The sequence below is a fragment of the Pagrus major genome, chromosome 16 (assembly GCF_040436345.1).
Source record: "Pagrus major chromosome 16, Pma_NU_1.0".
NCBI classification, from domain to species: domain Eukaryota; kingdom Metazoa; phylum Chordata; class Actinopteri; order Spariformes; family Sparidae; genus Pagrus; species Pagrus major.
The window spans coordinates 16,536,514-16,550,955 of record NC_133230.1 but is presented as its reverse complement, the minus strand read 5'-3'; the positions used below and the strand labels follow the sequence as shown (position 1 = coordinate 16,550,955).

The window sequence follows — 14,442 nt, the reverse complement described above, 5'->3', positions numbered from 1 at the left end:
TTGTTTGGACATTTTCCAGCAGTGTTTATGATATTATTTTCTCAATAATAATATTGTGTTATTAAATATTGAGAATTTACAAAAGGTATTCCCCTGAATGTGCACCTCCAGATCATCTCACCAAGTCATGAAGAGTACCATAGCCAGTCTGTGAAAAACAGTGTCTGATTTCTTCTGAGGCTGCGGAGGAGCTTTCATCAGCATTATCGAGTCTTTTGTAACTCCTGTTTAAGGAAAAGTCAAACATTTTGGGAAATACGCTTGCTGAGAGTTAGATTGGAAGATCAATACCACTCTAATATAATTTAAGTTAAATTAGGGCCACTGCCAGCAGCTGGTTAGCTCAGCAAAGAGACTGGAAACAAGGGAGAACAGCTAGCCTGGCTCTGTCTAAAGGTAGTTGTAGTTTTTTTTAATACTTTTCAAACTGTGTTAACCTGTCCAAAAGCAGTTGTAGTTTTTAAAGTTTGATTAAAAATATATTGTATGTTAATCTGTCAGCTTCAGAGGTGCAGGTACATGGATTTTGTTACCAGGCTAGCTGTTTCCCCCTGTGTCCAGTCTTTATGCTAAGCTAAGCTAACCATCTGCTTGCTCTTGTTAACCTGCCATCCACCCTCTCCATCCTCTATCAGAGGGGTTGCTATATTTGAATATGTTAGTCTAGTCTTCCCACAAAAGGGAAGTAAGTACTAATGTGGACACAGTTTACATCTACATATTATTATTTCCTTACATGCAAATTGTTGTGTTGTTTCAGCTGTATGAGAACTGGTACAGAGGGCAGCCAGACAGCTATTTTCTATCTGGTGAAGACTGTGTGGTGATGGTGTGGCATGATGACGGACGCTGGAGTGACGTACCCTGCAACTATCACCTCGCATACACCTGCAAGAAAGGCACCTGTGAGTAACGTCAGACATTTCGAGCTCCTCATTCATGTTTTCAGCTCCCTCATGTGGCTGTTTTCTGCTGTTGCATCATTGCACATGAGTTATTCTCCCATTGAGGATCTAACTCTTCTTAACTCTGTCATCAGCCTCATGTGGGCCACCACCAAAGGTCCGAAACGCCTCCATGTTTGGAAAGGCTCGACAGAGATATGAGACCAATGCGGTCGTGCGTTATCACTGCGCTCAGGGTTTCCAGCAGAGACTGAATCCTCTGATCAGGTGTCTGTCTGGAGGAAGGTGGGAGAGACCCCAGATCCTCTGTATCCCTGGTAAGAAAAGAGATAATCAAAACCATTTATTATCTTAAAAAATGTGAAATACTTCTAAATTTTGAATAACCTTTCAGAGGCGGGAGGTCCAACCCAACACCCTGAAGTGACATCACTGACAAACACCAACTTTGCCGCCATGGAAGACGAGTTTGAGGCCACTAAAGAGACGCCGCAGTACTGGGACATCAGGTTTTAAAAGTCAGCCATGCTTTCCTTGTCTTCCTCTCTTAGATTCTGCTGACAAGGCGACAAGAATCAAATGCTTTTACCAATGAACGCTCAAACAGGACACAACGAACCACAGATGCATTAAGACACAAAGTTTTCCTCTCAGCCAAGAAGCCTGAGTGCACAACTCTTCCTACTTTTTGATGTCCTTTAGAATATTTTCCACTGTAGACTTTAAGATTTTAATGCAATGAAAAGAAGAGCGATAAAGACGTCAAACTGATTAGCTGATGAGTCCTTTTCACTTGAAAGAAAGCTCCAAATCCCAGCCCTCGATCTACCTTGGTAGAAAATATGTAATAAGAACTGTTCTCTGTGGTTCTTTTTATAAAATGGTGCTAATATCAACAAGACCTTTGTAACCAACAGAGATTTTTGTTTTCAGTGTGATGTAGGAACAGAGAGCCTACTTTTCAAACTCCAAAGCACAAAGTTCAAACTTAACAGTCAATAAATACTGTACATACATGAGTTTCCACACCTGTGATTGCTGCCCGCATTTTTCTGAGAGAAACCTTTTATTTCCAGCCGACACAGTTTTGTTCGTCAGCTTTATGTTGTAATAAAGTTTTGTAGAACAGAACAAAGAATAAATTCTTCTCCCTTTTTACCCTTAGCGCTGTGCGTGCCCTTTATTTCATGTTTAACTAGACACAGACTGACATTTTTAACAGTTTGGTCAATGTGTTAACAGGAAAAGTCGTGATATTGCTTTTATGGATTATGTGAGATTCAACATGTACGACGGAAGGAGGGGTATTTTTTTATACTTTATTTTTCTGTTTAATAAAATATTGAACATGAGGTCACATAATTACATCTGAAATATACACAGGAGTTGTGTGTCACTTCTGTTTCACATAGTTTTCAGTTGTCAGACTCTTCTTTAGCCAGGTATGTAACACTTTCATCCCAATACTCTCCTTCCTTTTCTTTCTGTAATCTTAAATTGAATGTCACAAGTTCCATACTGAATATGTTGTTTACAGTATAAGTCAAAATGTTGCTTGAAGCATTAGTCAACATTTTGGGAAATACACTTATTCGCTTCTTTATTCACTTATGAGATCATCAATACCTCTTTCATATCGTGTTAGTTTAGCTCAGCAAAGAGACTGGAAACAAGGGGGACCGCTACAGTATGCTGGCTCTGTCTAAAGTTAGTCGTAGTTTTTAAAGTTTGGTTGTTGAACTGATTAAACAAAACTATATTACGTGTTAATCAGTCAGCTTCAGAGGTGCAGGTAGATGGATTTTGTTTCCAGGCTAGCTGTTTCCCCCTGTTTCCAGTCTTTATACTAAGCTAAGCTAACCATCTGCTTGCTCTTTCAATAATACTAGTATTAAATTTACACTTTTGGCAGATAATTGGCATGTTCTTCTTGTAAGGGTTATGGTGAAACAAAATACCAATTTCTACATAATGTTGCTTGAAGTCAGAAAAAGGAGGATTTTGATGAATCCCTTGAAGAGGAGAGTGTGATGACACTCTTAAATGTAGCAAAATCCATTGGATAGATAAACTAGGTGCTGGCCTGTCCTCATGCAGGAACCCCTGGGTGGCTTAATTTTCTCTCTTTTTTTTTAATGTTTTTTTTTTAGGCTTTTTTCTATCACATTAAAAAACAAAAAGAAAAGAAAAGAAAAGCGAATAAAAACCGACAATCTACCAGCAACTTTGTTCTTCCAAACAGTGGAGAAGAGATTACGAGACTAGTTTTAATGAGGTAATGAAACAAACTCAGAAATATTTATATTTTCCACAACTGAATAAACAAGCTGTTCTCAGGGGAAAATCAGGTCCCTGAACACTGTTGTGGCAGGGTCCGCCACATATGAACTAAGTAAAACAGCATGAAATCGTGTTGTCCTTTTTTAGGTCAGTTTGTTTATTCAGTCATGAAAACAAAGACAGTTTGTTTATTTAGTTTGTTTAGGTTTGTTTGTTCAAACTACGTAGTGCACCTTTAATTCTCACTATAATAAAGAACAAAGCAATAAAAGACAAAGCGGAGGTTTCATTTAATGAACATTCTCAACCTGCATGATCAGTTTTCAGGCTGCAATGACAACTAAAATGCAATTAAAGGTCAGGTGACCCACGTGATTGTGCACAGGTGCGTCTACACCTATTAGAAGCAGCAGAACTGTTGCGTCACGGTTCGTCACTCTGCCTGGAAAACTTGAGGAAAGCTTGATGGAAAACAAGACGAAAACAAGATGTAAGTAAGACGATTCGTGTTTTGTAAATGTGTGTTTGCAGCTGGTGAAGTTGTCAAAGGTATCTGTGAAATCTTCAGTGATAAGGAAGAGAAGCAGGTGTGCATAACATGAGCTACCTGCTGCAGGTGACTGAGCTAGCTTGTTGCTAGCCTTGCCACCCTCTCACATCGAATTATTCAGCCTATTTTATCCCACAAACAAGCTGTTCAGTCTTCAACAGAGGCCTGGTTGTCGCTGAACGTAATCAACATGTTTCTTTCTGCATGTTCTGTGTGATAACAGCAGCCACAGTCATTCTTCATCCTGCCACCAGGTGGCGTCATTGAGCCATGTTTGGTTGGCACTGTGGGAAATGGCAAAGTGTCAGGAACCAGTGAAGTGTTGACAGCTGAGCCCAGACTAAATATTTTGATCACAGTCACACTAACAGAAGAAAGGCTGAAACAAACAAAGCTGCCATAATCTAAATGTTTGTGCGTCTGCTGCAGCCTTAACTCTTCAATTCTCACTGCTGTCTGCGTGTAGAGTTCAGTCTTCTATTAATGTGCTGTTAAATTAAGTCACAATATAATAATAGAGTCAAACATCTTGCACATCCTTACTGAATTATCTCTTCTGTTAGAGGCAGCAGCCTTTACCTTTTATCTACAGACTACACTGTGTAATAATTCAGACTAAATTTTACCTGTTGTCTGCGCTGTCATCTCGTCATCAACCATTTTAAATTCCTTTAATTCCTCTTCCTCTCCTCCAGCTTTTAAACAGTTGTGGTAACACTATCATGAAAGTTCAACTCAGCAGGTGACAAAATGTGCATTTAACGCGTCTCTAACCGTGTGCAGCTTTTCTTCGAAGATGAGTTTTAATGCAACTTGTCCTTAAACTATTATAATTCATCTTATTTAATCAAAGAGTCAACCATAGTTTTTATGATCAATGTGATGTTTTAGCAAGAGGTTATGTAGTAACCAAAAAAGCCCAACATTCAGTGCTTTTAGCTGTTATGTGTAGTATAGTAAATTGAATATTTGGGGGGTTTTGGTTTCTAAATCAGACAAAACAAGTGATTAAAGACATGAAAACAAGAAAATTGTGATTAAACAGATTAACTCTCAAATGTACTATCAACCCTGCAATTTCAGTTTGTTTACTGCAGTAGAGGAAGAAGTACACTGGATCTTTTAGAAGTAGATATACCACATTATAGAAATACTCTGTTACAAGTAAAAGTAGTAAAAGTATTGGTATCAGAAAATATTTAGAAGTTCCAAAAGTAAAAATACTCAATCATTTCAGATTTATGTGTGACTGATACTTGATTATTGGGGCCGATGTTGACACCAATATTAAAACATTACGATATCTGATACTGATATATCAGTGATAGGCCAATAGCAACCAATAATTTGCCAACCTATGTATCGGTCGGGCTGTAACAATCATCGCTGCATTACTGTGTATGCCACTTGGCCAATGTTAATGACTTTTATATGTGAATATCCCCTCTGGACTCAATTAATCTTATCTTAACCTATAATAATAGATTATAATTTATTTTCAGATATTATACAGATAACACGTTATTAACCAGTAAAAGAAGTTATTAAGATAATGTGTTCTAAAGTCAAGTACCTCAAAATTGTGTTTAATTACTGTAGTTTTGTAAGAAAAATTGTAGTTATAAGTTACATCCCACCACTGGTTTAGTTTGATATTGTAATCGCTCTAAAGTAAGTTAAGGAGGCCAAAAAAACTTCATCATGAGTATTTTGTATGTGCCAGTGTCTTTATGCAGAACGTAAAACCATGTATGAGAGAAGTTTTATATGAAGGTAAAAGAGAACCGCTTTTCCTTCCCATCAACATGCTTTTGAGCAAGGCATTTACCCAGAAACAGACCCACATTAGTGCTGCTCAGTGGCCAAACATACAGGCTTGAAGCAGCTCCAGGCAGCTCCCCCGGTGTGCAGCACATGTGTGCCACCTTTCTTCCTTCTGCTCCAGCTCAATTAAAAAACACAGATCCACATTATCAGACCTGATCAGAGGGCAGAGCTGAATTCATAAAGCTGGACGGATCTTCAGAGAGGTGTCTCAGGCTTTCTCAGGCCTTCAATAGCGTCACGCAGCTCGACCTGAATGCAGAGGGGTTGCTGTCCGTCCCCTCCATCACAGAGCCGATAACACGGCTCCATATGGGAGTGTATTGTGGCCTGTGACCCCGGGGTCGTGGGGTCAGAGCAGAGTGAACAGAGGCCAGTCGTTAAGGACTCCTCACGGAGTTCCTCTTTCTTCCGGAGGACGCGTGGCTCGCTAATTGAGAGCCCACCTCCTGAAACCCCAAGTGCGAGGTCCTTGACACCAGAAAATGACCGCTGGTGAGAAGTGCAGGGGGAGGAGAGAGGTGTAGGGAATGAAAAGGAGTGAAAATATAATTATTTTTGGATGCATTTCTGGAGCTGCTAGATGGATTCTGTCATTTAGGATTATTTTAATGGCTACTCTTTTAGATGTGTTGATTATATTTTAGTTTATAAAATGTCAAATAATCATGCTGTTGAGTCTAGGAGAGGAACTATTGATCATTTTTATTATCAGCTACTTTTTTATTATTCTTTTAGGCTGGATTGCACCAACAAGGATTAACATTTGAACCTGATTAAATCATGGTTTAAGTTTAAATTCTGTTGCACCAAACTTTAAAACTAGCTTAAAATTAAGAAAGATTAACTTTAAACGGCTCTTTAAACCTCAGTTTAGTTTTTTTTCTCTTTACCTATATTAAATTTAATTGTGTTGCACGAAAACTTTACAAAAATGTCAGAAAATAGTCAAAATTCTTGGGTTTTTATGTCTAAAACTAAAATTAGAAACAATTGGAAATTACATTAACATCTTTTCTTATTTAAGAAACAGTAACCAAGACAATAATTGGCATTTTATCTTGATATGTGATTTAAATTCTACTTTATTAAAATTGTATTAATTCTCTTTAGATCGACCAATCAATTGACTGATTTTTGAGTTTTTCATTCATTTTTAAAAAACAAATGATTTATTCCACATTTACAGCCCACATGAGATTATCTTTTTGTTCCAAAGAGACTGTAAATGTATCAAAAATGATGCTTTCCCACCAGAAACAAGGCACTGAAATTATTTTTATTCATCTCTCTTGAGTCGACTCCATTGGATTTTCAGAGGAAACAGAAAAAGATTTTTCAACGAGCATATCAGTAATAATTAGAAAACAGTGCACAACTTCACAAAATCTGTTTTAGTCCGTGTGTTGAAAAGACAGAAGACTGAGGAGAAGTTGAAAAGGCGTGCCAAGTTGGCTGGGAACCTCAGCAGCGAGCTTTACCCACAACCCTTCACCCCTCCGTCACCGCTCACTGGGATACAGACAACCTTTGTGGCTTCTCTCGCTCTCCACTTCCAATTTGGACAAATGCAGTTTTTTTGTGTTTGTGGTCTGAGCGGTGGCATTTTCTTCCTCTGGTTTTACTCGGACAATATGCAGGCATTTACTCAAGGAAAGTGTGTGTGTGTGTGTGTAGCCCAGCTTTATGAATACAAACGGAAGTCATGCCTCTTATAAAAGCCAGCAGATACGAAAGGTTTCTTCCCCTCACAAAGATCTGTACTTAAAAATGACATTTTCACATTTTCAAAGATGTACCAGTCTATATATTGTGCAGTGATTATCTATTAACAATGTTTTTTGGTCTTTGGAATCAAGTTTTATTCTTTTATTAAAGTGAAAAATTTGAATTTTACCACAAAGATTTGGGAATAACAGGAGTTGTAGCAGCAGGTTTTACTTCAGTGCTGCTTATTATGATAATTTTTTAGTTTTTAGAAGTTTATGAAGAACTTCTCTGTCAAACCTTTGGTTGAAAAATGTCCAAATTTACATTTACACACAATATTTCCTTTCAAAATGTCTACTCTTTAACTGCCGGTGTTGACTAATTATGAGAGATGAAGCTGCACTAACAAGTCAAGACGACTAAACTTCATACTTTCTCATTTCGGATATCACACGTTGAGTTTTAATAAGACATATATTTCTCTATGTCTGTCTTGCCTTTTGTATTTTATTGTTTTAAAGCTTATGAATTCTTTTTTGTGTCTGTTTTTTTTTTTTAAACTTCTTTCTCCCCTTCTTATTTTTCTTTACTGTATCTTATCGGGCACATTCTTTAAAAACTTGACTGATTTATTTATTTATTATTTGTTTATTTGACGGGGACAGTACATGTAGTCATCTAATTAAAATGCGACCGATGGACCTCTATCCATGGCTAATTTGCAGTCCTTCTCCCTGGTTCGGCTCTTGAGGAATAAAAGACAAAAACTAAGAATAAAACCGACATCGACAAGCAGCATCTACAGACAGTGAATATAACATTGATTTAGACAAACAGTGAAGAACAATGACCGAAACTAACGACTAAGAACAGACAAAAAGAGGAAAAACCGGGTCAAATATGTATGCTGTATAAGACATTAACATACAAGATTGATATTGTTATTTTATACTCAGTAAAGTAGATTAATGATGTATATTTATTTTTCCACAAACATATAATGTAAACAAATAAATAAATAGATTGAAATTAAATAAAACTATATTGTTAAAGAACTGTGATGATGCTCTGAACTAAATGAGACAATCTGTCTTCGACACCAATACCATAAATCTGTGGTAGGCTAATAATAGCTGGTTGATTGGTTAGGCTTTATCTATATACTTTATTTTGTAAAAATGGGTCAACAGTAAGTCAATTTATGCTTCATTATTACTTTTTATCATGTGTCAGACATGTGGATCCGTCAACAGCTTTCTCCATATTTCTTTTCTTTTTATTATTATTTATTCGTTATAAACAAATCCAACAACACAACATAGACAAAAACATATACAGACAATAACATTGAACAATTAGACAATAACACCAAACATTTACAATGGTCAACAATGATTTTATTATGATAGAGTCCAGGGATTATCTAGATTAAGTAATGTATTTTGTGGTTTAAGTGTGTGTATGTTTGGATATTTGCATGAGAGGCAGTGACGTGTATCTGTGTTTAGTGATCCCTCGGTGTGGTAGGTGTGTGACGTGTCTATGAGATTATTCTTTATCGTCTTCACACACATTTATGAGTTAAAGTTAAAGGAATAGGTAGCATGTAACCTGTCATTCTCCCCTCTTATTGGACCATTCTGCTAAATTAAAGCATCTCACAGAACTAAATATGTCTTCTGTTGTTGTAATGAAGTACACTAAACACAGATGATTATATCAGTGTCACACACACACACACTGTTTGTACCATCAGGACTGCTGCTGCGTGTAAAGAGTGTGTGTGGAAGCTGCAGCAGCTGTATCAGTTTCCCAGCGTGATAAAAAGTGTGGGCCGCCTTCAGTCGGCAGCTCAGCTCTCAGATCAGCTCCACTGATATAATGGCTTCTTTAATCCGAGCCAATTAGACCCACAGGGCACAGGGAGTGGCTGTTTTCACACTGCACCAATTTACGCTGGGGGTGGGACGACTGATTGACAGGCAGCCGTGTGAAAACAGAGAGACAAAATAGGTTATAATTTGAACCCATGGAGAGGCAATATGGGGGACGCAGCCTGCATGGGAAACAAAGTGTGGGAGTATCACTCACTGAGGAGTTTTCTTACTTCAGAAATGATCATTCAGGAGCATTCGATCAAACTAATTAGGGTGGTGGGTAAAGGGTGTGATATGGTTGACAGATATTGCACCTGCGATGATTCTCGATAAGTAGGCTGATCATTTTTGCATCACGTTTTATTATATTCACTGAAAAAAACTGTTAAAATCCTGATAATGTGACATTTGTTTGAGATCTGTAGCAAACAAACATGTTTTCTTACACCTGAAGAACAAGATTTGTAGGCTGGGACATCTCTGCAGCACTACAGTACGTCCTTATAATGCTGGTTGTCACACATTTGACCTTTTTTATCAAAACAGCTGCAGCTTTTTATGATTTGGATATTGCCCTTAGCCATATTGCAATTTCGATCATATTTCGATTAATTGTGCAGCCCAAAAACCAAATGGAGGAATTGAACTGGTTGGCTCATGTTGAGATAAACATCGATAGCTTCTTGGTAGTTATTAAAATGTTGTCAACAAATAATGGCTCATATCAAGCAATGTCGATTTGCTCTAATACCTTAGCTCCCAATCTTTTTGTGTTGCAGTCCCTTGTGATGATTGTGATGTTTACAAGCTGTTAACTATGTGACAAAGAACATTTTTGGCTTTCTAGGTGATTTCATTTAAATATATATTTTACAGGCATTAAGATGGAACAATGTTTGATTCCACAAAAAAGGCAATAAGTAACAAAAAAAAATCTTTGTTATGATTTTATTATGCCTTTTTAGCTCTTAGTGACTTCTTCTACCCTCAGATTTAGCTCGACCACAGGTTGGAATCACTGTTTTAATATATAATGAAAATGGGCAACAAAGTAAAGCAGAATTTCTTGTCATATACTGTTGTAGTTACTATTAGAAATACTATTAAATGCATTTTAACAGGTGCTATTTGCTATTAAAGCAGAACCGGGTCAGCTGTTTTCATTTCAAGTGAAAAAAATAAATTACTAATAGTTTTAATTCTGTCAACTACAGCATTTCCTTTAATCTATATAGCAACGAATCATCATCAGAACCACTACCAATTCGAATTTGTAGTGACTCGTGTCGTTCTTTTGGTCGCTGTATTGATCTGATGCTGCTGTCAGACCTTCAGTCCCTGCAGGGCTGCACAGCTCCAGCGGGGGGCGCTCTGAGCTGAAGTTGTACCAACAGAATGACTGCATGGGAATCACCTCCTCTTCAGTATTCAGCCTCTGTTTCAGTCGGTGTGATCAGGGATCATGTTTCTTGTTCCCACAGCTGGTACCTCTACACTGGCCATTGATTACCCATCCAAGGTGTGTGTGTGTGGGTGTTTTAATGTCACTACACACACAAGGATACCTCATCCAAACCCCATTTTATTGTTAAGATCATCATAAGTTAGCCCTGATTTGATGATGATGGAAAAGAAATCAATCAGATTGGTCATTTGTGAGATATTTTATAGTTTATGGTGAGATGTTGTTTGATTTTGAGCATTACTATGAAGTGGACAGTAAAGATGTGACAGTGAATGAAAGGAGACGGAGACGGGGTCCTTTTCAGACTTGAACCTGCAATGCTGCTGTTACATGGTCACCACACCAGGACACACTGTGATGTGTTGGTAATATACTCTCAAGACAAAACATCTAAAGTCTGTAGACACTAGACAGAAATACAGCAAGTCTGGATGCTGTGTCACATCATTCCTCACATGTTCACATGTCTCTCTTTTTTACTGATGACTAATGTGTTTTGAACATTTTCAAATGGGAGTAGGAAATAAATGTCTGTCAAGGCGATAACAACTGCTGTAAAACAGTTATTGTGACACTTAGTGCGAGAGGGGTGGTGTAAAACTTTAATAATCCGTTCAATAGGAATAATTTAGAGACTTCTTGATCTGATTGTCTCTCTCAGGTTGGAATAAATATATTCTTTCTGCGCATGTTCGCCTCGTGTGGGAAACATTAGGTGACTCTGCTTCAGGAGGGACAGAAACATGGTGGTCTGTGTTCAATACAACTGTTTTGTTGGAGATCTTAAAAGATTTAAGGATTGTTGAACACCTTTATGGTCAAAAGGCTCGAAACAACGAGTTGGTCAAACAAGTGTTTAAAAAGATTAACAAAACTGGAATACATTAAACCAGAAACACAAATATTGTTCTCCAGACAGAGCAGATGGAACAATGTCGCTCATGTCAAAAAAGTTTTATTCTGATTGAACGCTTCAGGGCATGTAAACCCTAAAGTTTAATCCAAACATCTCAATGTGTCACTTTATTTTGGGTCCATGTGAACAATTAAGTCTCATCAGAATAATTTTAATCAAATTGAAGAAATATTGTCCATGTAACAGCTGCTGACAGTGAATATGAGAGGCAAAAGTTGTGCATAAAAGATATGAGAAAGAGAAAAATACCATCATGCAAAAATTCTAGACGTTCTTCTTACTTCACTTAAAGATAATAAAAGGTATTAAATGAAAAATGTACTGAACTGAATATTATTGCAGTGGATTATTGAAAAGTACCAACTGTTCAAGGCCAAGACCCAACAGTCCCCTTTAATTCAATAAGATCTAGTCTAATATCAGATAAAACATATTTAAATCCTCCAGATCTTTCCGCTAGAAAAAATTCCTGGATCTGCACCAAAAGTTAATGGGGTCTATTCTGGGCTGAGACCCAACCTCCATTCAAGTTTTGTGGAAATTAGTTCAGTAGTATTTGTGTAATCTTGCTAACAAACCAACCAACAAACGCACAAGGGTGAAAACATAACCTCCTTCTGTTGTTTAACAAGGAAACGACAAAGATTTATTGGATGAAAAACATTGTTACGAAGCCAAATATCACTCCTCTGGTGCTCTGGTGGCTTCTGGTGTCATGTCAAGTTCAGTAAGTTCATCATCATTTCTCCTCCATGTTAATCACGTGTGCTCACGTCAATATTTTCATGTCATTTTTGAAGGACATCCCCAATTTTGGACATGTGGCATCCCAAAGTCCTTCACGTCCGCCAGTTAAGTAGACATGTCCATCAAATGTGTGATTGTGGCACATTTAAACAAACAGCGTCCTGACAACGTTATAATCACCTCTCTGTGTTTTTCTCGTGCTGCTCCGGAGCATTAACATGTGAAAGCCCCGAGTTCCTGTGAACTTATTTGACCTCTGACCTCCCCTCTATGTGTCGCAGACAACAAATAGCTGCAGCTGCGATGGAGGGCTCCCAGTCGGTTCTCACCCACAGACCCCAGTTCAGATTGACTGGGACATGTCTGCTGGGAGGCACAATGAGTGAGTAAGAAGAAGTGATTATTATAAGTGGTTCTGACTTGTTTTGAACGTGAATGACTTATTGAGACACATTCTTCACCCTTTCTTACACACTGAACATAGTTTGAACATGGTGGAGGCTAGACCGGTGTGACCAGACACATGCATGCATACACGGAGCAGATTAATGTTCAGCCAGCAGATAAAAACCCATGTTAGACTATTTAGAAGCAGTCATATGATACCTGATGACCTGCAGAGGATGCTGTGTTGAAATAAGAGAAAAAATATGATGACAAATGAAACTGTGAGGACTCCTTTTGCACCAAGCATGTCATGTCAGCTTAATGGGAGAGACTCTAAATACTGAGAGAACTGCACTCATTAGAGACATTTCTATTTCTCAGCTGACATATTGTCAGGGGTTGTAGTCAGTTAATAATAATATGTTCTCCCTGGAACAACCTACAACCTACTTTCTGAAATCTTCACTGTAGCTGCTGAGCTAAAAGCATCAGCGTGCACCCCGTCCACATGTTGAGGGTGTTAATAACGTCTTTACACATCAATTTGTGATCTCAAGGCTTCTAAAGAAGCTGGATGAGCTGTACGGAGCCATTTTGTCGTATGACTTAACTTTGATGTCAGGAGGTGGAGGGGATGTTGGTGGAGTTGCAGACGACAAGGTTTGGGAAGCTAGAGACCACTGTTCAAGACTGCATTTAGACTTTTGTAAGTGTGAAACCACTCGATTTCTGTAAGCAGGCATCGGGGAAAAATTTGCAGCCTGTTTTGTAGCAACCAAAACTTGATATTTTTTACTTGAAGACAGGGCCTCTCCAGCCGTGTTTGTGGCAACCAAACCAGGTATTTTAAGCAAAAAGATGATCTTTTCCTGAATAGACCAAGCGTTTTTCTACTTAAATCTAACCGGAGCATAAATACAGCATTGTCACAAGGTATTATTAAAAATTTAACCTAAAGAAACGTAAAGACACAACGTAAATAAATGTTAAGTTTCAGTCAGTTATTTGCAGAAATGTACATTGCTAACATTTATTCTTGCACCTGGGTTGATAAAGTGATAAAATTACCACCTGACACATGCAGGAGTCATTATCGACGGCCCTCAACACCTTCACCATTTTCGCAGATTTCTACTGAGAGTTGAGCTTGTTACACTCGAACAGAGAATCACAAACCACTTCAAACATGTTCACACGATCACACAAACACACACACATGTTCCAGACAGACACATTCCTACACGCAGTCAGACTCAGACCTGCACAGCCGAGACTCAGACATGCAAACAACATGGCACACACTTTCTCACAGCTCTATCCAGACACACACACACCCACAGTGTGACGCAGACAGTTTGAAGGGCCTCATCTCGCCTGCCTTTCTTTGCCTGTCTGCTCCGTCTGACCCAGCCTTTTTATATGTCTAATTAAGAAGTCAGACCCTCCAGCGTGCCATGACATACTCATGGCTGATTTCTAGCCATGTTTTGTGCCTGTGTCTTCGTCTGGATGGATCGGTTTTGTATCGTAATCTATAAGATATTGTTTTCCCTTCGAGCGCGCTGTCCCCACTGTCAATGGTCTGAGGGATAATTCACAAAATGTTCAATAGCACCCACTCGGCTTTTTTTGTGGGAAAGCAGCGAGTGGATGACTTTCAAACACAGGAAGACATTTCAGACAATGTTCATGTGTGTAAAGAGCTTCAACTGAGCATTCCCATGCATGATCTTTGTCATGCATTTATGAGCTAAACAATGTGTGGTAATATGAGATTCAGT

At 38.3% G+C, this 14,442-nt stretch overlaps 1 protein-coding gene across 1 annotated transcript in view; it reads left to right on the top strand.

Annotated features, from left to right (window-relative positions):
• The window catches only part of LOC141010278 (brevican core protein-like), a 38,233-nt gene that overhangs the window by 20,750 nt on the left and 3,041 nt on the right, over positions 1–14,442 (top strand). Inside the window, exons 11-15 of the mRNA XM_073483155.1 lie at positions 761–905; positions 1,040–1,222; positions 1,300–1,414; positions 12,556–12,660; positions 13,219–13,321. Of these exons, the coding sequence (XP_073339256.1) occupies positions 761–905; positions 1,040–1,222; positions 1,300–1,414; positions 12,556–12,660; positions 13,219–13,321 (651 nt within the window). The remainder of the gene's footprint in view (positions 1–760; positions 906–1,039; positions 1,223–1,299; positions 1,415–12,555; positions 12,661–13,218; positions 13,322–14,442) is intronic.